This window comes from Micropterus dolomieu, linkage group LG16 (assembly GCF_021292245.1).
Source record: "Micropterus dolomieu isolate WLL.071019.BEF.003 ecotype Adirondacks linkage group LG16, ASM2129224v1, whole genome shotgun sequence".
Lineage (NCBI taxonomy): Eukaryota > Metazoa > Chordata > Actinopteri > Centrarchiformes > Centrarchidae > Micropterus > Micropterus dolomieu.
Genome location: NC_060165.1, coordinates 18,412,751 through 18,438,623, shown reverse-complemented (window position 1 = coordinate 18,438,623; position 25,873 = coordinate 18,412,751). Strand labels below are relative to the sequence as shown.

At 40.5% G+C, this 25,873-nt stretch overlaps 2 protein-coding genes across 2 annotated transcripts in view; one reads left to right on the top strand and one right to left on the bottom strand.

The window, feature by feature from the left end:
• ppfia2 (PTPRF interacting protein alpha 2) overlaps positions 1 to 11,948 on the bottom strand; it is a 216,103-nt gene extending 204,155 nt beyond the window's left edge. The window contains exon 1 of the mRNA XM_046072277.1: positions 11,649 to 11,948. Within this exon, the coding sequence (XP_045928233.1) occupies positions 11,649 to 11,671 (23 nt within the window). The 5' untranslated portion in view covers positions 11,672 to 11,948. The remainder of the gene's footprint in view (positions 1 to 11,648) is intronic.
• Positions 11,949 to 20,522: 8,574 nt separating this feature from the next.
• si:ch73-352p4.8 (cystine/glutamate transporter) overlaps positions 20,523 to 25,873 on the top strand; it is a 30,991-nt gene continuing 25,640 nt past the window's right edge. The window contains exons 1-9 of the mRNA XM_046071761.1: positions 20,523 to 21,019; positions 22,511 to 22,637; positions 22,719 to 22,834; positions 22,953 to 23,078; positions 23,194 to 23,293; positions 25,017 to 25,061; positions 25,163 to 25,286; positions 25,391 to 25,494; positions 25,602 to 25,698. Coding sequence (XP_045927717.1) covers positions 20,734 to 21,019; positions 22,511 to 22,637; positions 22,719 to 22,834; positions 22,953 to 23,078; positions 23,194 to 23,293; positions 25,017 to 25,061; positions 25,163 to 25,286; positions 25,391 to 25,494; positions 25,602 to 25,698 — 1,125 coding nt within the window. The 5' untranslated portion in view covers positions 20,523 to 20,733. The remainder of the gene's footprint in view (positions 21,020 to 22,510; positions 22,638 to 22,718; positions 22,835 to 22,952; positions 23,079 to 23,193; positions 23,294 to 25,016; positions 25,062 to 25,162; positions 25,287 to 25,390; positions 25,495 to 25,601; positions 25,699 to 25,873) is intronic.

Here is a 25,873-nt window from a genome sequence, read left to right as displayed (position 1 = left end):
TTTTTATTTTCTGTGTTTATACAGTAATAAGCTTAAGTCTGATTCTGTTGTGGAAACAGAAAAAACAGAAGATAATGAGAGCTATTCATCTGGCAAAGGCAGTAGTGTCGTTACTGAATTTTTGATAAAAAGAATTTTGGGATGGGACTTCAGGATGGTGTAAGACACAAAAAAAGAGAAAGTGACAAATCATAATTTAATACAAGGTGATAGCAGTCCACAGGTTATTCACAATGGAACATCATATGTACTGTACTTCTGAAAACAATAGGGTGATCAAATCACTTCATTCTAACTACCTCTACCTCATAATAAGTATTGATTGTGGATATGTCTTGCCATTTGTCTGCCGGCCTGTGTGCGCTTTATTTTCCCAGACTGACAGTCCAACACAGTGAAGATGCACAGCGAGTGTCCATCAACCAAGGCGGCGCAGACAGAGATGGAATTCAAACTGCTGTGTTATTGATTTGAGTCTATGGGGTTGGTGAGAGCTTGTCAACTTGTGAGACCAAATCTGAGATGGACAGCAAGGACACTGTAGATTGTGTGCGTGTGTGGTATTAGGATGCTTGCAGGCTGCAGGAGGCTGTCACAATCTAAAATATCATTTTTTTCCTCCCCATCACTTCTTATTTTTCCTTTTCACCTGGTTACTTTCATAGTATTATTGTTTGTCATATATATTTGGGACCCCCCGAATATAGTAAAACAAGCCCCCCCTCCCCAATTTTGCAGCCCAAAACCAAACATCAGTGGCACATTAGTCACAGTATAACATGTTTGCTAATGATGAAGAATGCTAGCAATTCTTGTTTTAAACCCATCTGGCAAATGTTCAGTTTAAAGTCCAATTTTCTATCTGGAGAAAGTAGTGATTTAGTAAAAAAAAAAAAGAGGCTCTGTGGAAGTGTGAGTCAGCACACAGCGTCAGGGTAAGAAAGTAGGACTTTAATCTGTGTAGGCTGAGGGGGCAGGCAGAAAGAATTGGAGAGACGTGACAAAACTGGAATTAGCAATGAGCTCTTAAATGGATCCCACCCAGTTTACACAAATGTTGGGGAGCAATGAAAGTTTAATCTCTGGTGTGTCAAAGGAGGAATGAATACACAGTTTTTTCTCAAGAAATATTTCATTATTCAATCCCATTCACCTTGAATTAAAAATCTATCTCTGTCCGGATTTACTATAAAAAATAAGTGAACATTTTGCAACATTGAAAGGCTTATTTATCATGTCTTTATCAACATGGATCAATGTACATCTGGTAATAAATCATTGTGTTAATCTGCCGGCAGCCATACCAATGTGAACCCTGCTACTGCTGAATGACTAAGCAGGTTTGGGCTTGGCCAGTATCTGGATGGGAGATCTCCTGGGAAAATTAGGTTGCTGCTGGAAGAGGTGTTTGTGGGCCAGTAGGGGGCAGTCTTCCCTCTGGTCTTAATGATAAGATCCCAGTGTAGTGATGGGGACACTGGTCGAATGAAACGTTAAACCGAGGTCCTGACTCACCGTGGTCATTAAAGATCCCATGGCACTTGTCGCAAAGAGTGAGGGGTTCATGGCAAAATTCCCAACCGGGCTGTCTCCATCTGGCCATGTAATCATCCTCTGTAGTAATTGGCTCAATGTTTCCCTCCCTCTCTGCCTTAAGCTGACATTTCTTCACCCCCACCAACCTCAAAGCTAACATATAATATGAATCTCCATTAACATGCAGGCATTAGCATTGCAATTGCGATAATATAATCTTAACTTAAACACACATTTGACTAGCTACAGCAACCCCAAAGAGTCAATACTTAAACTCAAAATTCCATCCATCCACCCATCTTCATCCGCTTATCCGGGGTTGGGTTGCAGGGGCAGCAGCTCCAGCGGGGGACCCCAAACTTCTCTTTTCCAAGCCACATTAACCAGCTCTGACTGGGGGATCCCAGGACAGTTTAGAGATATTATCTCTCCACCTAGACCTGGGTCTTCCCAAGGCCTCCTCCCAGCTGGACGTGCCTGGAAAGCCTCCCTAGGAAGGCGTCCAGGAGGCATCCTTACCAGATGCCCAAACCACCTCAACTGGCTCCTTTCTTTGCGAAGGAGCAACGGCTCTACTCTGAGGTCCTCGCGGATGGCTGAGCTTCTCACCCTATCTCCAAGGGAGACACCAGCCACCCGCCTGAGGAAACCCATTTCGGCCGCTTGTACCCACAATCTCGTTCTTTCGGTCATGACCCAGCCTTCATGACCATAGGTGAGGGTAGGAATGAAAATTGACCAGTAGATCGAGAGCTTTGCCTTTCAGCCCATGCTCTTTTCGTCACAACAGTGTGGTAAAGCGCGTGCATTACCGCCCCCGCTGCTCCGATGCTCCGGCCAATCTCCTACTCCAGTCTCCCCTCACTTGTGAACAAGAACCCGAGGTCCTTCACTTGGGGCAAGGACTCATTCCCTACCTGGAGTTGGCACTCCACCGGTTTCCTGCTGAGAACCATGGCCTCAGATTTAGAGGTGCTAATCCTCATCCCAACCGCTTCACACTCTGCTGCGAACCAATGCAGTGAAAGCTGAAGGTCACGGACCAATGATAGTGACGAGATCCCAAGCCAACCCTCACCTGGAAAGAGTCCAATTTACTGCCAAGTACTCGGACACAGCTCTCACTTTGGATGTACAGGGATTAGATAGCCCTAAAAAGGGACCCCCTCACATAGCCCACTCAGGTTCAATGTCCCCAACCTCCACAAGGATGCCAGAAAAGCTCCGCCGGAGGTGCGAGTTGAAGATCTCGTGGACAGGGGCCTCCTCCAGGCGTTCCCAGTTTACCTGCACTACCCGTTTGGGCTTTCTGGGTCTGTCCAGAGTCTTCCCCCACCCCCTGACCCAACTCACCACCAGATGGTGATCAGTTGACAGCTCCGCCCTTCTCTTCACCCGAGTGTCCAAAACATGCGGCCTCAAATCAGATGAAACGATTACAAAATTGATCATTGATCTTCAGCCTAGAGTGCTCTCTCCACTATGTGCATCCTTATGTTTGAACATGGTGTTTGTTATAGACAATCCATGACTAGCACAGAAGTCTAACAACAAACGCCTCTCCAGGTATCTCCATCATTACCCACATGCGCATTGAAGTCTCCCAGTAGAGCTATGGAGTCCTCTACTGGAGCCCCATACAGAACTCCATCCAGGGTCTCCAAGAAGGCCGAATACTCTGAACTGCAGTTTGGTGCATATGCACAAACAACTGTCAGAGTCGAGGCCCCTGACCTTCACCACCACCCATGTGGCAGTGCACCCGACCCCTGTGAATCTTCCTATGGATGGTGGGTCCAAAGGATGGAGAGGGTTGTGCTACGTTGCTGTTTCGTGCTGTGCCCGACCAGGCGCTCGCCGGCGAGCCCTCCCTTTGGGCCTGGCTCCAGACGGCGGCCCCGGGCTTCCTCTGGGCAGGGTCTCTCCTCCTCTTCCTTGGGAGACCCTACCAAGCGGCACGCAAACCTCTCCACCACGGTAAGGTGATGGTTCCCAGTGGCCTAAAAATACAGCTATCACTAGGTGGAGAAAGGGTAGCACAACACTGAGTCACTGAACAGTTATCAATATAATTTGATGTACATATTAGATTTAGATGGTACACAGCAATTTGTATTTTCAGCAAGAAATTCAGTAAATTCAGTGTAATTTGCATTTTTGTGCCTTTTATAAAGAAAGGTTTTTTGTATTCATGGTAAGACAGATATCGTGATGTATCATTTTAGGATTGTCTAGCAATATATCGATTATCGCAGAATTGCTGTTTCATGATCGTATCGTGATAGGTTTCATGAGCCATGTATTTTATATCGTATCATATCATATCGTATCGTATCATGAGGTACCCTGTGATTCCCACCCCTAGTCCACAATACCTTCTTCCTGTCTTATTTCTTTAGATATGTCTGACCAATAAGGGGAGAAAATGTTCTCACGTGGTTTGCAGTGATGCATTTTGACAGAGTTCATAAACTCTGCTCTGGCCCAGGCACTGAGTACATGTAGTGTTCTCACATCCAGTTTGAACGTTAAATTTTTTCCCAAGTGGCCACAACATCAGTTGTGACCACTTGGGAGCAGCAGAAATAAGCTTTAAACACAACTAGAGTTCCCAACCATCCTGTAAGACTAAGAATTGTTTTGTTCCATGTTTTTGAGACTCAATTCATTGCAAGTCTATGTAAGAGAAATATTATGGGTTAACTTATTAAAAGAGGGCAACTTGTAAGAGATAGAAGGAAACCCTCCTGATCTGTTATCCCTCAGCCTGTCTGTCATGTTATGTTACACTACCCAAACAGAGAATGTGCTTGTGACAGCGTGAGTGACAGCATTGCTAAGATACACCTGACAATGGCTTTCAATGGTTTGACAGCAAACCAGGATTAAGTGACTGAGGGGGCTGTTAAAAATTGTGAGGGTGCAATTTTTTTCTAAAAATAAAATTCATTAATTTCACCATGCAATAGCATCAGAAAGGCTAAATAACAACAATATATGACTACAGTTTTAAAATCAAAGAATACATTTATTAGTCAGAGCACTTGCATAATGTAGCAGTAGAAGAGAGCTAAATAATTTTGAATTTATAAATAATTTTGTCAAAATCAGCAGGGGGAGGAGCGTAGAAACCGCTGTTTGCAGCTCACTCTCTCTCATTTCAAAGGGCTTTGTTGGCATGTACGTTTGTAGAACAATGTTGCCAAAGCATCAATATATAACAATAACAGTAATATGAACAGTGGGCTTGTAGAACTTTTCATCGCTATTGCCTGCAGTGGCTGGAAATAACAATGACAGCGGTGAGAGTGAACCAAAACAATGAGCTGAAAGATGCTAAAACAAACTGGGAACTGAAGAGCTGGGTAAAAAATATCTATTACTATGACTGTCCCTCTTCACATGCACATAGGTATTTGATTAATTGCCAGTATAAAAATATTCATGTATGTTATATATGTTTTATAATGGCTTATAAATATATCCGGCTTCTCAGTTTTGAACAGGGACAAAGGAGCTTTGTTCAAACACAACCCAAAGGCTAAATGCTGTTTTCCCCCTTGATTAAGCGGTGGTGAGGTGGACGACTTCGACTGAGTGTAATCAGTGTTTTGTTGCGGTGAGCCTTGCCATAGAGACAGTGATTTTATCTCTGTTATGAAGCATGTGTTTGATAATGGTGCTCTCTGGCTTTTATGAGCTGAGACCTACATCACAAACATATTTCATAAACAATCTCTGCTGTGTCTCGTCCAAATAATAGATAATTCAACCCTCGTCGGTGTAATCCAGATAAGGGGCTGCAGTGGGAATGTAGTAGAAATAAATATTACTTATACAGCAGACCATGTTCAAGAATCAATTGTTTGTCTTGTTTCACTCTAATATATGGTTGGATTTGATCTGCACTGTGGGCTGCACTGTGGGCCCCCCACAGAAATATAATTTTGGTTAAATATTTAAAAGAAACAGCAAAACATTTTCTGGCCCCACATATTATATCAGTTTAATTACCTGAAAACCAGAGAACCAGTGCTGATGAGAAACATCAGTTTCTTAGGGTATAGGACTGAATCAGGAGGTCACAAATATGATGACAACAGCAGCCCACACGCATCTCCTCCCACTATCCATATGCACTCTTTGGTTAAGTTGACTTCAGACCACGCATACAGCAGGACAGCTTTTACTGCAGTCAATCCAGCAGTCAAACTCTACTTCAGCCTGGCAGAGGAAATTGATGCTGTGTATGAACACATGAACACAAAAATACAGAGTTGCACAAGGGACAAGTTCAACAGGCAGAAAAAGAAGCATGTGAAGATGATAGTGAACAAAACTGCTGAGTTTTTGAAACCAGATGATCTGATTAATGCTAACACAGACTCACAGTGTACAGCTAAATAAGTGTACTCTGTACTGTACACTTTCTCAATGCAGCCTTGCCAAAAACATACTTTTATTCATCAGAAAAGAAAAAAAAATTGATTATGAAATATCAGTTAATCATTTTTCAAGGAGCCATTACTATATTAGTATAGAAACATACTGTTTCTGAGGCACGTGTGTTTCATATATAAGACAGCATAAGTCATATTGTTGATGCAACTGTAGGCAAATGCTTAAAAAGTCCTATACTTACATGTCACAAGATAAGACCATCTAGAACCACTTCATGACCATTATATTTGAGTTTAGATTTTTAACATTATTATCAAACATCCTACAGTATTTTGTCATTTATGTTTGAGTGGCAGTGTCTACCTGTATCTACTGTATATTGTGTTATCATCCAGGCTGGATTCGGGAGATTTGTTGCAAGATGAGTAGCACAGGTCATAAAAGAGAGAAAATGACTGGCATCCCTCTTCCATTAGAGTTTTATTGACACAACACAACACAATTTTAACTATGTAGCTAAGCACATGGGAGAAATAGTTACTATTGTATAAAGTTAATTTAATCTCAGTCAGACTTCATTTAATGTAACACATTTTCATATTTAAGCAACCATGGTCATGGTCACTGAAAGATTGAAAGATATTTCACAAGGCAATAAAGTCAGGGTTTGTCCATCTTTTGTGTTTACATGATTTAAAATTGATTTTTGATTGAGTTTTGGCTTCACCCTTTTATGGGTTAGGGTTTCTTTCTTTGCCACCATTGCAGCTGCTAATAGATTAAATTTCCAAACACATAAGAGAAAGTAAAGAAACATCTACTACTTGTTGAAGGCCACACATTTTGAGACACGTCTTGAGTTTTTCAATGATCTTGCACAAACAATACCAACTCCTGTAAGACAGATAATTTTGCACCTGAGTTTGTATTTGTATATAAAACTGCAACTGAGCAATCAGATATTCATATTTATACAATGAGCTTGTAAATCAGCAAAGGCCATTTTACTCTGAATTCAGAATCAAACTGTCTCTCTCTTTCACTTGCTTCCTCAAACGCACACACAAGCACACACATACACACACACACACACACACTTTCACAATGGGCAACCCAGACATCTGCAGGGCAGGGAGGAGGTGTCTCCTAGCAACTGGTTCTCCGCTAAAGCATTTAGTCTGCCAGCTTTTTATGGAGAGGAGCACACTGGCACAGCACTGTGGCGGATCAGATGAACTTACACAAGGTTAGACATTCGTTTAATAAAAGTGAGGGGGGAAAACAAAAATACTGTAATGTTCGAAGACGTAACTAATTTAGAGTTCTACAGATAGACAATGAAGGACTGGACAAACAATAGTGTATTATATGACTTACTGTATGTCTTGCTTATTATTCTTGGCAAACAGTGAAAATGGTGTTGTTGACTACATCAGTCCCGTCACATTAATGCAGCACAGTAAAGAAAAGCACTTCATCATGGTGGACATAAATTCCCTGGCGAGACAGATTTACATTGATTGAGCACACTGAGATGAGCTGTACACAACCCTTTAGGTAAAATAGTGCCACAGTCAATCACCCATCAGACGCTCATCACAGCTGTATCCCTGCCTTCCCGGCCTCTCAGGAGGTTTCTCCACAAGCTGTCCAGAAATATGTGAAGTGAGCTGAGAGGAATGCAAATACAGTGGCCTTTTCTTTACAGGCACAACACTGGATATGATGTGTTCAAAAGAGAAATAACAGCAAACTTCGGTATTGATCCCCAATGTTAGAGCCAATTACATAATGCAGGATATTTCAATGAGAAAGATGCAGAAACCCTCATCAAGTGTTTTCAAAAGATTTTATTGACATGTTACATTTTTCTGTTCTCATAAAGCCTTTGAGGGAGTAGTTGCCCATACCGGGCCAAAACAAATTAAAGAAAAATCGAAAAAAAACCCAGAAATTAAAGTTTTTTTGTTAAATAACAGTCTTGTACTGTAACATCCCTGTTTAGTAGAGTATTGTAAAACATTAAAGCTGGAACATTTGCATCGTTGGAGACCCTATACTGAGAAATGCTGATTGTTCCAATGGGTAATAGAGCTTTAGGGTTCGGACACGAAAATATCTGCTATACTTAAGTTACCAAAAACTATAGCCCCCAACTTAACCCTGATGCTTCCACTGCTGCTAACTTATCTGGGCTGTTTTTAGCCTAGTGGATGGGCTAAACAGTCCTCCTAGCTCCTCGCACTTTTATTGACCCACTTGTGGACTTTTTATAATTTTAATGCACTAACTTTGTGTGGAGCTTGACACTTTCTGTCTCAAAGCTGAAGGAACGCATCGTTTCTCTGAATTCTGAGCTCAAATCCTGGAGTTCTCTACAGACGCCTTGGCCCCGGCACAACGCCTTACAGTTCTCAGCCTGAACTGTGGCCATCGGACTCCAGCCACCACATCTCACCCTGCTGACTGCTCCACTTCAGAAATGATTATGACCAGTGACTACTGAATTGTCCCTAATAATTTTGATTTAAACAACTGAATATAACCACTGTTGTCTGTCAGTGTCTGGTCAATGTATTTGATACACAAACAGTTAATGGCTCTTGTTCTCAAACTATGAGTCCAGTATGTTTTTTAAATTTTTTAAAGATTATGTCCTCCCCCCTCATATGCCTCACAGTGGTTTGGTGTGCTGCCTACCTTCAGACCCTCAGCAACATTATTTAAATATATATATATACATATATTGTCCCCACGAACAGTGATACAAACTATACTATACTAACAGTGTTATTTGTGTCTAATCCAGAGTGAAAGAACCACACTGTCCTTAGAGATCCATTCACAGGAGCCAAAACTCTCTCTTATATGATTTACCTGAGCAAATAAAGCAAGTCACGGAGCAGACAGCTCCGGTGGGGGCCGTTCACACCCGCTGAGCTGGACTGCAGCCCAGTCGGCCAAGCCTCTGCTGTGGGAGAGACTCCTGCAATTGTCATCCATCAGTGAGATCTGCTCAGCACTCTCATGCATCTATCTGCTCAACACCACTTCAAACCCCTTCTAGAGGGCAGATCACAGATTAGTGGTTCACTCCCTCACTGGGCAGCATGTTGTATTTTCTGGGCTGATTTTTGGCCTCTATCAGCTCTTTTAAAGAGACAGAAGAAAAGGAAACATTTTATAACCACTGATGGTGTTTTAAAGTCAGTCGAAACCACAGCCACATCGATAAGAGGGATGCCATGGATAAGAGGGATCCAATATGTTTTCCAGCTCTATACATGTTGTGAATCACATGCAGTATATCATACTTGAACATGTAGCCATGGTTGTTTCTGACAAAAACATACTGTTCACATACTGGATACTGTAGTTGCTGTAAAATGGTGACAAACCTGAAATCATTATGGTAAATTAAATGTACAGCAGAAAACGTCAGTAGTAAGCCAGAAATAATATTATGTAATGTGATTCTGTTGCTTTTTCAGATGTGCTTAAACTTGATTTCAAATGTCTCTTTCAGTTAAGGGATTATGAAAGTCTTGGCATTAGCTTCAATAAGGTTTGATGCAACTGTTGGGAGGAACAAACATAGAGGTTTGAGAAATGGAACATCTCTGGCTGGAATCCCCAAGCTGTCCTCCAAGCTAGATCACAAAACAGGTTGTGCTTTCCAAAATGACACATATAAGCGTTCCCTAAGGGCAGAATGTCATTCTTTGCAAGTGCGTTCCAAAACCGCTACAAATGAAGGTTGCAAAAATGATTCATATGACCATTTTCTGACCTCCTTTTCTTTCCTTAATCATTGCGTGGTTTAGTTAGGAGCAGACATTAAGCAGAGTCTAAAAAATATCTTACTGGTTAAGGCTGATAATGGTCAAGGTTAAGCTGGTCTCTGAACCCTTGGTCCAGGATAAAAGTGCTGATGGTCAGGGCGCAAACTAGGGGGGAGCCAGGGGTAGCTTAGCTCCCCTTAATAAGACATCAGCTCCCCTAAAAGCATGATTTGTGATATTTTGGGGGTCTCTAAAATATTGACAGCATGCTTTATTGCTATTAATTTCTATATTTCTCTATCAACATGGATCCATGTGTAAAATCAGGAGCATCAGACATCATCCAGCCAGAGGGAAGATCACTGACTGTCCGCTGCAGGACCGCCCCACTCTCTCTCCAGCACGGGTTGTGTCGCTAGTACGACCAACACGCTGTGAACGGTTTGTGATCGTTTCCTCTGGCTGGATGAATATTAGGCATGATCCATGCACTACTGCAGCTGGGGGCTCCCCGCAGCGCCATGCTACTTTCTAAATTCTTCCCTCTTACGGAGAAAAGAAAGGTCAGGTCGCAAACACAGCCGCAGCTTGTGTGTGAAGTGTAATTGTAGCAAAATGGCATTTAACATAAGAATAAGAATAAGAATAATAAAAAATAAAAATAAATTAATAATAATAATAATTATTATTATTTTATCAATTATACAGTCTTTCTGCATCCAATTCTGGTGTGTGAGTCATGACTGACTGACTGCAGCTCTACGTTGGCTGTCAGTAGTCCAGTGAAGTAAAAATTTAAATTTTAAAAATCATCATGTCTGTTCCTTTGCCCCCTTTGGCTCATCTGCCCTCTTGCCTCATCACCTCCCCCTCTCTCAGGTTTACTCATGCAGACATGCTGCTTCATTGACAAGTGATCTCTGGGAGATGCAGTGTAAAGACAGCACAGTAATAAAAGCTTGCCAGAATCACAAAAACAGAATGTCATGGTGTACTGTCTGCCTCTCTATGTGTTCTTGTAGTGAATCAACCCACTTCTGAGGCAAATTACTATCTAAATTAAATGATATGAAAGAGAATAGAAACCGCTTCTGTGCTAAAAGCTGGAAGGCTGAACTAAGCTTGATGCTTGTTTGGACAGCCTGATTTTAATCACAGCACTTTATGTCAATTTTTATTGCAGTGTTTTACAATGCAAGTGTACGCCTTGAATTCTAGCCAGACAACATTACTTATAGCTTAGCACATTGGCAGCATGGGGAGAGAGTAGCAGAGACAAGTCTGCCACCCCTATAGTTTCACTCAGACTAAATCAATATCTGTTGAATGAGAATTAGTTTTAACCCCTACCGTGAATGCAGTTCACAGCCGTGCATGTGCATTTGTTATGATTACATTACTTATGATCAAAAACTAGCAAGTTGACAACTTTGCAAACCCTGTGAAACATCAAAACAACACAAGACATAGCAAACCAGCTAATATTACTTGTTAACATAAAAATGCCAGCTCTGTGTCTTAGCCTTATATTACACAAAGCTTTTGCCAATGAGCCTCTTGCTTGGGCACTCTCTTTTTCTCTTTGTAGCTTCCTCCACCAACTGAGCCCAGTTATGTTGCCCACTCACCCGGCTCTGGCACGACACCGGTGCTTTTCTCCACCAGCAGCAGCATAATGTTGCTTGAAACTTGGGTGGCAAGCTAGCCCACAAAGCTAGACAGCAACAAGAGCACTTACACTAACGTTACAGATGTCCAATTGTGTTATCTAGTTAGTGTGCTAACATCAACTTGAAATTTATAGCTAGTGGCTACACCTCTGTCTGTGAAACCACTGGCTGGTTTTGCTGAAGTTGACAATTTTGCTAACATGGGCAAACCTCAAGCATCACCAAGACATAACAAGCCAGCTAATAGGTTATTACTTACTAGTCCAACAGCAAGAAGGCCATCTCGGCGTCTGTCCTGCATCTTTAGCTCATGTCTGGTTGCTTGCTCAGTCACTCTCTTTTTCTCTTTCTTGCTTTTTCCTAGTCTTCTTCTGTCTCTTCGTAGCCTCTGCCATGATATCCACACTGAGAATACCGAGCTATAGCCTCTTCCAAAGAACTTACATTGTACATTCTGTACTTGTTGCTTCTTCTTGTAGCTTTCTTGCTGAAGAGTTTTGTTGGTGTGATGTGGTGCCATAAAGCATTATGCTGTTCTCGCAGTACATTTCCTGCTGGCATTTTAGTGGTACACAGTTCCATAGCAGGCGCTGTAGCTCAGGTGATGAAACAGAACTGTACAGTGGGTGGAACATGCAAGTACAGTAGTTGTTATGATTACATCTGTAACAGCTTTTAGGACTTCCCAATACATGTTGGTGACAGCAACAGCGAGATATGTTTGAAAACTATACATTTTATACACGTGTAGAAGGTTTTTTAACAGTTGATAAATGTGTTCAAAACTACATCAATGTTGCATGCTGTATAGCTGTGATAGTAAATAAACACTACATAGTTTAGGTCTGCTTACAACAATGTTATTTATATATTGTGCTTATGCTAACTAGGAAGGGTTAAATTGCTACAAAATTATTATTATTATTATTATAACAACTATTTCTTTTATTTCAATTTAGGAAGGGGAAAAGAGAGAGCCTTAATATTTAAAAAATATGTATGTAGACTACAGTTCTGAATTGAACAAGGCTGTCAGGATACATAGACATATTCTGGTGACATGAATCATCTGCAGGGCAAGACAGTTGATTTCTAAGATGACAGCAATCTATTTTGTGAGACTATAGCATTGAATAACAGATGCATTTAGGATTACAGGAATATATAAAGGACCTGGTGATGGTGCCATACTGAGGCTCTTGTAGTGACTGATGATGACGCTGAAATATGTTTTTAAAAGTGCAAATATTTAAACATGACAGTTACATCCATTATTCATGGTGCCATTCATGACAGCAACATGAATTCACAACAAGTGATTGCAGCCAATGCCAGCCAGTCATTCCACAGTGAAGGTGATAAATTATTAATTGTGTTATTAATTATGATGAACACTGACTTTGCACTTGAATCAGATTTTTCATGGTGATTGTTGGTTGGTTGGTTGGGGCTGCTTGATTCCTGGCTCTTCCAGTCTGCATGTCAAAGTGTCCTTGGGCAAGCTGAACCCGAAATTGCTCCCAATGGCTGTGCTGTCGGTGGTTGAATTGATTTCTGTTTTCTGCACCTTGCATGGCAGTCACTACCATCAGTGTGTGAGTGGGTGAATATGACATGTAGTGTAAAGTGCTTTGAGTGATCGGGAGACTAGAAAGGTGCTATACAAGTACAAACCATTTGCCATTTAGTGATTTACTGATGCAGTGCTGCAACATAATTAAGACAAAAGTTTCCATTTATTATTGTAACCTATATAAGGGCATGGGTGTAATCTTAATCAAACTAAGATGTGGGCAAAAGCAGTCACATGATTGAAGGTGGTTTTAACCACATATATACACTATCTATGACTCTGTCAGAGCTTTCACTGCATTGTGAAACACATGGGGCAATCTACCTGCCTGATGACACAAGCTCTACTGTCTGAGTCACCTCTAATTGGAAGAAGGGTATATCATAGCAACAACAAGACAGAGAGATGAGAATGAGAATACCAGGCATTGAGGTTTATCTCATCTCTGCTGGTTCTAAACCTAATGTCATTAAAATGAATCAGGAAATTTGTGGAAATATGACACAAAGCAAAATGAGTTTGTTATTTCCCCCAACTTTATTTAATTTAAGGGAATGTCGTGAAATTATTATCAGTTGCCAGATTGTGAATTTTGAAAGAGAAATCACATTAGTGTCGGTTAATAACTCAATTTCATCAGTGTCAATTCATTTTGCACTATTGGGCAGGAAACATCTTTCTTATTGTCCCTTTATAGACCTAAAATAGAGTGTCAGCAAATGATCTACTGAGGACATAATACTTAAGCATTCTTTTTAATAAATTAATAAATCGATCAGTCAGACAGAACTGCCCATTTAGTGCTTTTAGACAGCGACCCACCACTCCATCTGCTGCCAAGGAATTTGACATTCTGTATTTGTAAGTGCTGGCCACAGCGTGCAACTTGTAAGGCAAGGCAAGTTTATTTGTATAGCACATTTGAACAACAAGGTAATTCAAAGTGCTTTACATAAAAAAAATAAAAGCAACAGGGAAATATAAAAAAGTTTAAAAGCAACATAGGGAAATTGAAAAAATATACATTAAAATATAATAAAAGTTACAGTGCAGTGTACAATCAGGGTTAAAAGAGTTACACTACACAGTAGATTAAGTACACTTAATCTACTCTCTCTAGCTAGTCTGTATTCAGGTCCAGCAATCTTTGGGTCCACTGAAACTCCAAAAACCCTCGGACACTACAGAGAAACCAGGACATGTCTGTCCGCAGGCCACTTTGATCCAGTCATACTCTGGACCCACTTGCGTGTTTACAGGTGGACAGAGGTTCATGCAAATCACTCCAGTGCGAGATTTAAGACCACTTCCTTCACTCTGTTCAATCTCACTCTCTTTATCTTTTCACTCAGTTATCTACTCATTTCTCACCGTGTAAATATTTAATTAAAAGCAATGGTATTATTGATAGTAATTTAAATTTCGAGCAGCACACCACAAAGCTTGTTCAATCATGTTTTTATCAACTTAGAAATATAGCAAAAATTCGACCTATGTTAACTTTTAAGGACACCGAGACCATTTTACATGCCTTGTTCTCATCACGCCTGGACCATTTTACACGCCTTCATCTCATCACGCCTGGATTATTGCAACAGCCTTTTCACTTGTTTAACCCAAAAATCTACTGATCGACTCCAGACTGTCCAGAACTCAGCTGCCAGGCTTTTAACCAGAACAAAGAAATATGACCACATTACTCCTATTTTAGCTTCATTACACCCGCTCCCAGTGTGTTTTAGAATTGACTTTAAAATTTTATTGATCACTTTTAAAGCTCTTCATGGCCTCTCGCCTTGTTATATTTCTGACCTTTTAGTCCCATACGCACCAGCACGTGCCTTGAGATCCTCGGGCAGAGGTCTGTTGTCTCGACTGAAAACTAAAGGGGACAGAGCGTTTGCTGTCAGGGCCCCGAGGCTCTGGAACAGCCTGCCCGAGGAAATCAGGTCGACTGAGTCAGTGAACTCTTTTAAGTCCCTTCTTAAAACATACTTTTATAGAAGAGCCTTTCCCGATTTTATTTGACTTTATTTTATCCCTTTTATTTTATTCTATTTTACTTATTTTGTATTTATCTTAAACGCATATTTTGGTCTTTTCAATGTTTTCTTGCTTGTACTGTTGTCTTTTGGGTATTGTATTGTTGTCGTTGACATTCAGGAAGCCAATGTAAAGACCTCAGAACTGGAGTGATGTGATCCACCTTTTTGGTCTTAGTGAGGACTCGAGCAGCAGCGTTCTGAATCAGCTGCAGCTGTCTGATGGATTTCTTAGGGAGCCCTGGAAGGACGCTGTTACAGTAGTTGAGTCGAATGAAGATAAATGCATGGATAAGTTTATTCAGGTCTTGCTGAGACATAAGTCCTTTAATCCTTGATATATTCTTCAGGTGATAGTAGGCTGACTTTGTAATTGTCTTAATGTGGCTCCTTAAATTCAGGTCTGAGTCCATGACTACACCAAGATTTCTGGCTTGATTTGTGGTTCTTGACATTACAGATTGAAGCAGAGCACTGACTTTCAATCGTTCCCTGGCTCCATAAACAATAACTTTTATCTTTGTTTAATTGAATTAATTGTAGCATAATAGTACAGGTTGATGGTTGACTCAGATGTGACTGCTAGACAAGTTTGTTTGCAAGTTCTAGCATTTGGACTGAGACTGTTTCACTGGGGCAGAGATCTAAAAGTGGCTACATAACGCCACTCTAACTCTGCTACTCAAGTTTTTTATCGAGAAACAGCTGGTTACTGCCTAAGCTATGGGTAATCATTAGCTAATTAGATAACTACTGCAAACAATCAGTGAATTACGTAGAGCAGCAAAGCTTTTAATTAATTCCAGTAATACCTAATGCCTTGAAAATGTTAACATTATACTGAGTTGATATTAAAGATAACAAAATTACCCTGCTAGCTTGTTACGTGACATTAGTGCAAACCTATTTCACTGACAGTGCAGCATTGTAGATCTGAGTTATCAGGTTGTCGTGTATTAACAATTAGATTGTAAAGACATTAAAATGATTCTCTAAATATTGCAAATTTAACATTACCAGCTGTGGCGACATTCTCCTGGAGACACAGGAGCAGATAACAAAGAACAAAGAATAAAAATAACCTCACTTGGTTATTAGTGGACAAAAAACAAGCTAGCTCTATATTGCTTAATATAATCAGCATTGTCAGGGTCATTATTCCAAACGCATAAGCAACTGACCCATTAGAAAGACCCAAATCCTTCATAACCTGAAACTGGGTTGGTCATTTTGCATAGTATTCAGTCTCCCATAAACTTGCCGTATTACTGGTATAGAGCCCAGTCCTAAGATAATTTACCACACACCCTGCAGACAGGTATTAATGTGGGTCCAGAACTCAAAACGCTCAGGATGTGTGTCTGTAAGTGAAGCGAAAACGAGAGCATGAAACAGAGAGAAGAGAAAGCAGGAGAGAAAGAGATTTCCTTCTGGGAGCCGCTGAGTCAGACAGGGATGATGTATTGTTCTCTTTTCTATTTTTTAAATCCAGGTTCTTAGCTTCTTGGCTTCTGGACAGTGCGGGTCTATATCACCACGCTACAGAGCCATTGGTGTTTATTTACAGTTCAGATACTGAGAAGACCTTTAAATCCCAAAGAAGGCTTTTGAATTACAGCCTTTCTTGTTTGCTTACAGGCTAAAGAACCAATGGTGTCAAATTTGCAGCGAAGCACACCACAAAATGCAAAGTTGAAAAACAGCACATCATGGCTTCTACTACATTTTGGTCACTTCTTTTTGTCTGTGTTGCTTGGGCAGAGCTGTAATTTCTGAAAGCACTGTTAGCTAATTAATTACACAGCATGCTCCAGTGTTTTCACCTGTCGATTGGTTTGATCTCTGTTTTTATCACCCAACCTCATCCATCATGTGTATGTCATCAAATGTATTGATCCTATTCCCCACACCCAACACAATTTTGAAACATATTTGAAACACTCTGTAAGGTGAGGTGTGTCTGTGTGTGTGAGACCATGCCATGGAACATCCAAAAAACACAAAATTGTCAGACAAAATAAAATACTCAACAAAGGCACCAGCAATGGTCTACAAAAAGGGGTAAAATTCCTAAAATTTCAAGTCCTTCATCCTCCATCACCAGCAAATATATTTAAGAAATAGGAGCGCATTTAAAATCCAGGCAGTCAAGGTGAGGAATCAAGTGACTAAATCGGACTTTTCCTCTGTACTTAATTTGCAGGAACTGTCTTAACCCCACAAACATTCAATTACCTTGTGTGTCTCTACAAAAGGACAGAGCGTGTTTACTCTGTCTTGCTAAGAAAGCACCACCTGATATGTATGTGTGTGTATGAGCATTTGTTTTTGGGTGTTTCCATATCACTGAATTCTCAAGTGCTGTTAGGTTTGCATATGTGTGTGTGTGTGTGGGTGTGTGTGTGTGTGTGTGTGTGTGTGTGTGTGTGAGTCTGTGTGTGAGGGTTAATTAATTCCCAGGACAGGGGCACACACACACACATTATATGTGATAATAGAGTTTGTAATTGGGGGAATTCAAGACACCAGGACTTGTTCCATGCATGCAAAGACCTCAGCTGGTTGCCAAGGGCAATGTCTCCATGAGGGCGGTATGGAGAATGACTTTTCTCTCCTTATTTACCTTGAGAGGGATAACCCACAGGGAGAAAGAATAATAATGTTAACCCCTCAGTGTGTTTATTTTATTATAGATCCCCAACAAAGGTTATAAACTGTTTTAATGTCAAATCCAAACCCATTTCAATCAGAGAGCCATCTGTTCAGATGTCCATCCCACCCACCATTGTCAACCGCTTATCCTGCGTACAGGGTCGCGGGGGGCTGGAGCCAATCCCAGCTGCTATGGGCAAAAGGCGAGGTACACCCTGGACAGGTCGCCAGTCTGTTCAGATGTCAGCTGTTGTTATTATTTAAATGTATACGTATCAAAAGCACAGTGAGAATGAATTCCGTTATTAACATGATCATTCCTGTACATAGTATTTTGGGATAGCTACTGTGGTAAATAATAGTAATTTAAAATTCAACTGTTTCTCAATTTCTTGTGAAGCCTTTGTGTACTTCTCAAACCCCATTTTAACATTTAGTGATTTACAAAACGGAAAAAACCTCAGGGACCTTCCTGTGAATGGCTCATGGGAAATGTCAGGGCATATTCCATTTGTATTCTATTCCATGTGAGATGACCATATGGGAGAAACAGTCTGGAGTGAGCGGTTGAGGCTGGTATGGCCTCCACTTGACTGGGCAGGGATCTTGGGAGGTCAGGTGGAAAACAGCAGGGGAGTTGGTCTCACATCCCCTGGGCTGGGTGTATGAGCTTGCAGCAGGGTTACCTGCTGAGAAAGGGGCTAAATTCAGACCTGCCCAGGGCACAGGGTGATGTGCTAGGTGTCCCAGGGCCTTCCCTGGCAGAGATGGGTAATCAGTAATTCTGAGTCTTAGCGATAGATAATTGATATATAGTTTGAGGCCGCCATCTTCTGGAAAGAAAACAAAGTGCATCCAGTGTCGAGTAAATTAAATCCTTCAGCAAGACAAATAGTTTAGTTCCTTCTGCTGGTAAAATGGAGAGAAACATCAAGATGATTCTACAGGGGATGGACACAACATCTGCTCAAAGTAATGTATCCTATGCATACAATACAGTAGGAAGCAGCAAATCTTCACATTGGAGGAGCTGGAACCAGAAAATGTATGATACTTTTGCTTGATGAATGGATCGAACAATTAATCAATTATCAAATTAGCGGCCATTTATTTTCCAGTCAATTAACAAATCAAATAAGCTACTTCTTTTTTGTTGTTGTTACTATTATGAACATGTAGAACTACTATATATACATAATGCCTACCCATCAGTAAACTTGTTAAGAAATCTACACTGAGCTGTCCAAAAGACACATAACATGATAATGGGGTAACTAAACCAAGAATCAGATGATTACGTTAATTTCTAAGTGTGAAATGTTGACAAAAATTAATTTCAGAATGCAACTTTTTGGGTTGTTTCCCTCTGATATTATAATACGACTTGTAATCTACCGTCTCAATCTACCGTTGTCAAAGTGTTGTACAAAGTGCAACATAGTAAATCTTGAAAGGCAATGCATCTCCAAATCTACATATATATATATATATATATAGATATATATATATATATATATGTGTGTGTGTGTGTGTGTGTGTGTGTGTATATATGTGTGTGTGTGTGAATTCAAATTGTCTTGTCTAGTAGTATTTAATGAGCACAGTCAAGAATTTAAAGATATATCATGACGTAGCACAGGAAGGAAATATCAATAATAGGTTTCTAAAACATGAATAGAAGAACAAAAATATATGCAAAAACATAAAAACAACATCATTTATTATATCCATCTTCTCTTGGGTGTAATGTAGCAGGATATTAAGAAGCAGCAACTAGTAATTGTAGTCATGGCTCTCCTGGATTGTATGAAGGGCTGAATGTCTTGGTACATATTTATTATGTTATGTTATGTTATTGTGTCCGAACTCTGTGCTTTATCATCATATTTCATTACATAACAAACTGTATGCCATAACTGCTTGAATATGTATTGTATTGTATTGTATTGTATTGCAAGAAAAATGTAAGCTCTAAAGCCAGGATTTGTTTAGCAGAATGTCATCCCCCATTTCTGCATCTCTCACTTTTGTGACCTTCCAACATAACAACATCATATGATCCTGTTATGCTGAATCCTAGACACATGAGAGTCATAAAATACCAGAAATGAAATCCCATAGTCTAGCATTTAGCTTTGAATCTAAATAACATCTCCAATCATCTGACTGCAGAAGCAGCTGTTCACACTTCATAAATCTTAACCAGAGGAAATTCTTGATATGTACTGTGTGTGAAGGAATTTTAACAAGCAGAGCTGCCACTGATGAAGTGAATCTGACATCCATACAGCGTTCATTCAAGTGAAAATAAGGAAAAACAAGCTAGAAGAGTGGCCTGCAATTATATTTCTGTTGCCTCCCATACTAAGCTGGTCTGAGGTCTGTTTGATCTTTGCAGAAATATTGCACAACTATTTGCGGGTCAGCTGAAGCCACATGTACATGAAAGATGACACAAAGAATGACCGAAATAAAGGAATCCAAAATCAAAACAGTTTACATTCTGTAAAACAGAGTTTGAAAATGTCTGTTGTTATTCAAAGTAGCCCTCCTGCAGTCTGTGCAGCTGTCTCTACAACACCCTGACCCTTTATCCCCAGAGCCCAAAAGGCCTCTGTCAAGCTGTACACACATGTGAGAGCACAAGCACACATTCCAACACAATGCAGGAAAGCGTTGAGCCTTCAAACTGCAGTAATTACTTGCTAAAGCTTGGAAGAGTGCTGGCTTTGTTCCCTGCTAAGGCAAGGGGCGTGGGGTAAGAGCCAATGAGGGGAGAAAAACATGAAGGATAAGTTTGCAAGAGAGGGGGCCATGTTGAGGCCAGTGTTGTCTTTTCCTACCACAACTTCATGCACATCGACTCCGCTGCCACAAATGTGGATCCAGAAGGGTTAACAGGAAGCACAAAGAGGACTGTCGATTGGTGTTTTGGGAAAAGCATCAGTGGGAGTAGCAGAAAGGATTTTGCATCTGTTTTTGTTGTTGAGCAACATCAGACAACATTCTCAAAAGGAGATAACAAAGAGGTAAGAACTTAATAGGACTAATATACACTGTTGATGTAAACAGAATTAATGAGACTAAGTGTGGTCAGTTTGAGGTGTCCAAGTGGAACCTACAGCCACAGAGAAATGGAAGGGACACAAATGAAGAAAGAGGACGATGACAAGAAGGAGAAGACAGAAGAGGAGGTGGTGCACCTTCGGAGAGAGATTGGCCTGCTGTCTGCGGTGTCCTTCATCATTGGCACAGTGGTGGGCAGTGGGATCTTCATTGCACCCAAGGGAGTCCTGATGAACAGTGGCAGCGTGGGGCTGTCTCTGCTGGTGTGGGCGCTGTGTGGGGTCCTCTCCATGTTTGGTAAGATGGTTGATGGTATAATTTATCTTTGCTGTCTTGGTAAAACATTGTTATTGTTAATTTCTATGTGTCACTTGAACTGGTTTTTATATTGTTGGTTGTTCAGTTACTGTATGTGTTTGGTACAGTGTGTGCCAGAATATGACAAGAAAACACAATATGGAACAGAAAAAAAACCTGTAAAGCCTTCAACGCATATTTTGAATCATTTTAAAGCAAATTTTTAGTATTTTTATCCTATAATATAGAATAATTACATAAAATTATTAATTGTCAAATTTGGTAATTAGTCAACTTTTTGGATAGCATCACGTAAGTGTACATCTGATTACTCAATCCATCAGTTTATTAAATTATTAATTGTAATAATTAATCACTGAAATTTGTATAGTTATCTGTTGGCACGCTTTACACTCCACATAGCCTGTATTAAAAAAGTGACATCACCCATTGGTTTGTGGACTACAGTTTCGAAGCCATGTTGGTCACCATCTTGTTTTTTGGAACTAGAAGTGCCAATGTTTGGACCTGAGGGTGGAGCTGGGGAGGAATATGTGTTGTTACAACCGACAGGTTGCCGACCGTGGTAGTGACATGTCAATCACAAGGTAGCCATGCCCTAAATCATAATTATAAATAGGACCATAATTTACAAAATGAACATCATGATGTGTTGAATAAGTTATGAAACTAGCAATTGAGACCATAAACTCATTAGGAATGTGTTTACTGAGGTAATAAATCATATAAGAAGTAGGGTCATTTTGTTCTATAAAATCTGACTTGCTGGCCATCAGAAATAATTCAGATTTAAGGCACTTCTGCATTCATTTCACATTTCAGACCCAGAGGTTCCTGCTTGGTTACCCAACATTAAACTGGACCAATTAGCTGCAAGTTGTTCACAAGTCACACAAGAGAAGAGTCTACAGTCATGATAGTAACTCTGTGAGGCTGTACTTTGAGCTAAATACAAACATCAGCATGCTAATATGCTCACAATGACAATGCTAACATGCTGATATTAAGCAGGTAAAATTTGTACTATCTTCACTATATTAGTTTAGCATGTTAACTTGCAAACATTTCCCCTATTTAGCTATTTAGCACTACACTCAAAGTGATGCTGATTGAAATGTATGTTGTTTTGCAGGTATTTGGCCAGAAAACAAAGTATTGGACAAATTAAAACTTTGACCTGATGGTGGTAGATGAAAGGGCAGGGGATTAACAGTTATAAGGATTTATCCTGTGGGGGCATGAATGTGTGTACCAAATTTTATGGCAATCCATATCTTTCTAGGTCACTGTGTGAATGATAGCCTGACAATAGCATTTGAAGAGCAACATTGCTAAAACAAGCTGCATTGTATATTGTACAGTCTTTATCTTTGTATAATGTTTGAATTCCAACATAAATTTGAGGATGATCCACATTTTAAAAGTTGAATTACATTTCATAATCTTCCCTGGTCTGCTCTGTTCCATTAGGGGCCCTGTGCTATGCTGAACTGGGCACCAGTTTTAAAAAATCAGGGGGCCACTACACTTATCTACTGGAGACACTGGGGCCACTGCCTGCCTTTTTACGACTCTGGGTTGAGTTCTTATTCATCAGGTAGGTTAGTTTCGTTTTGTCCTGTCTGTTCTGACTTAATCTTAAATCACACCACATGACAAGCATATTTACTATTCCCAGGCCAGCTGTAGCTTCCTATGTCTCTCTGGCTTTTGGCCGCTATGTGGTGGAGCCGTTCTATGCACCTTGTGCTGCTCCCATGGTGCTAATCAAGCTTGTCAGCATCCTCGGAGTGAGTGAGTGATTTTATACCTCCTCCTTCAATTCACTATACTATTATACTACTCTATATGTCCATGTAGTGCAAATGGATAGATTTTCTTTTACCAGTTGTTTGTCTTTGTGCCTCTGTAGCATTTGTCGTGGCAGTCAACTGCTGGAGTGTGACCTTGGCCTCTCGCACTCAGGTCACCTTGACTTTCATTAAGATGTTTGCTCTGGTCCTCATTATCGTCCCTGGTATCATTGCGCTGGCCAAAGGTGGGAAGATGTGAGAGTGACACCTGAGAATGCAGGTGGATTTCCAACATTTAGGTCCTGTCAAATGACATTGTTGATATTATTCAGTTATTCTCTTTCTCTGCATCTTCTTCAGGAAAAACTGAGAATTTCCAGAATGGATTTGAGATTGACTCATTAACACTGGATAGACTGCCACTGGCCTTCTATAATGGCCTATATGCCTACGGTGGATGGTAAGCAATAATTTACAGGTGCTGGTCATATAATCAGAATATCATCAAAAAGTTGATTTATTTCAGTAACTCCATTCAAAAAGTGAAACTTGTATAATGTATACATTCATTCCACACAGACACAGATATATTTCAAGTGTTCATTCCTTTTAATTTTAATGATTATAACTGACAACTAATGAAAACCCCAAAATCAGTATCTCAGAAAATTAGAATATTGTGAAAAGGTTCAATATTGAAGACACCTGGTGCCACACTCTAATCAGCTAATTAACTCAAAACACCTGCAAAGACCTTTAAAAGGTCTCTCAGTCTAGTTCTGTAGGCTACACAATCATGGGGAAGACTGCTGACTTGACAGCTGTCCAAAAGACGACCATTGACACCTTGCACAAGGAGGGCAAGACACAAAAGGTCATTGCTAAAGAGGCTGGCTGTTCACAGAGCTCTGTGTCCAAGCACATTAATAGAGAGGCGAAGGGAAGGAAAAGATGTGGTAGAAAAACAAGCAATAGGGATAACCGCACCCTGGAGAGGATTGTGAAATAAAACCCATTCAAAAATGTGGGGGAGATTCACAAAGAATGGACTGCAGCTGGAGTCAGTGCTTCAAGAACCACCACGCACAGACGTACGCAAGACATGGGTTTCAGCGTCAGAAGCGTCTCGCCTGGGCTAAAGACAAAAAGGACTGGACTGCTGCTGAGTGGTCCAAAGTTATGTTCTCTGATGAAAGTAAATTTTGCATTTCCTTTGGAAATCAAGGTCCCAGAGTGTGGAGGAAGAGAGGAGAGGCACAGAATCCACGTTGCTTGAAGTCCAGTGTAAAGTTTCCACAGTCAGTGATGGTTTGGGGTGCAATGTAATCTGCTGGTGTTGGTCCACTGTGTTTTCTGAGGTCCAAGGTCAATGCAGCCGTCTACCAGGAAGTTTTAGAGCACTTCATGCTTCCTGCTGCTGACCAACTTTATGGAGATGCAGATTTCATTTTCCAACAGGACTTGGCACCTGCACACAGTGCCAAAGCTACCAGTACCTGGTTTAAGGACCATGGTATCCCTGTTCTTAATTGGCCAGCAAACTCACCTGACCTTAACCCTATAGAAAATCTATGGGGTATTGTGAAGAGGAAGATGCGATACACCAGACCCAACAATGCAGAAGAGCTGAAGGCCACTATCAGAGCAACCTGGGCTCTCATAACACCTGAGCAGTGCCACAGACTGACTGACTCCATGCCACGCCGCATTGCTGCAGTAATTCAGGCAAAAGGAGCCCCAACTAGGTATTGAGTGCTGTACATGCTCATACTTTTCATGTTCATACTTTTCAGTTGGCCAACATTTCTAAAAATCCTTTTTTTTTTTTTATTGGTCTTAAGTAATATTCTAATTTTCAGAGATACTGATTTTGGGATTTTCATTAGTTGTCAGTTTTAATCATCATAATTAAATGACATAAACACTTGAAATATATCAGTCTGTGTGGAATGAATGAATATAATATCCATGTTTCACTTTTTGAATGGAATTACTGAAATAAATCAACTTTTTGATGATGGTCTAATTATATGACCAGCACCTGTACTGCAGTAGCAACCCTGGCTTAAAATCAAAACTCGTTATTGTCTTCTTTTATCATGGTTCTTTACTCTTTGTGGCAGTATATTCTAAAAGTCATAGAACTGTATGTTGTGTGGACGGGCTTTTCCTTTTTCCTTTAGGTTTTATCTGAACTTTGTCACAGAAGAGGTCATAAACCCAAATAGGTATTTTACATCTGACATCTGCTCCACTCAATTTAATTTTTAAAAACCATGTTGCCTTGAAAATACTATTATATCTCTCTGCGTGTGCCCTGTCTTGTTAGAACCATCCCACTGGCAATAATCCTCTCCATGGTGACTGTGACGATCTTTTATGTGCTTGTTAATGTGGCCTACTATACCATGATGACTCCCGTTGAGCTGCTGCTTTCTGATGCTGTGGCTGTGGTCAGTGATAGTGTAGAGCACCTGCATTTAACAGTAAAATCATGAGAAATACATGTATTGTATGTTTAAATGTTGGTACCAATCCTGTGTCTGTATCTCTGCAGACGTTTGCGAACCGTGCTCTCCAGGGATTGGCATCTGTGATTCCCATTCTTGTGGCCCTATCCTGCCTTGGAGCACTTAACGGTGGCTTCTTTGGGTCACCGAGGTAATCTGGGCACAGAAAGGTTATTATTGTCATTTCTGTGTGTGCTTTAAAGCAGCAAAGAATGACTGCTAACAGCCTGATTGTAAGGCTTACTGTTTGTGTTGCAGGATGCTGTTCGTGGGAGCCAGGGAGGGCCACTGGCCCCCTATCTTTTCCATGATTCACATCCGCAGAAATACACCTTTGCCCGCTGTGCTGTTACTGGTAAAGTACTATAAAGATGACAGTGTTTAATATTATATTAAATTATCTGTCACTACATGGACAGACAGAAAAAAGAGCAATAACATTTCAAGACAAAGCAGCAGGTATAAGTGTGCAAACATCCAAGCATTGTCTTATATTTGGATGTTTGACAAAGAATTAAAAAAATTTTAAA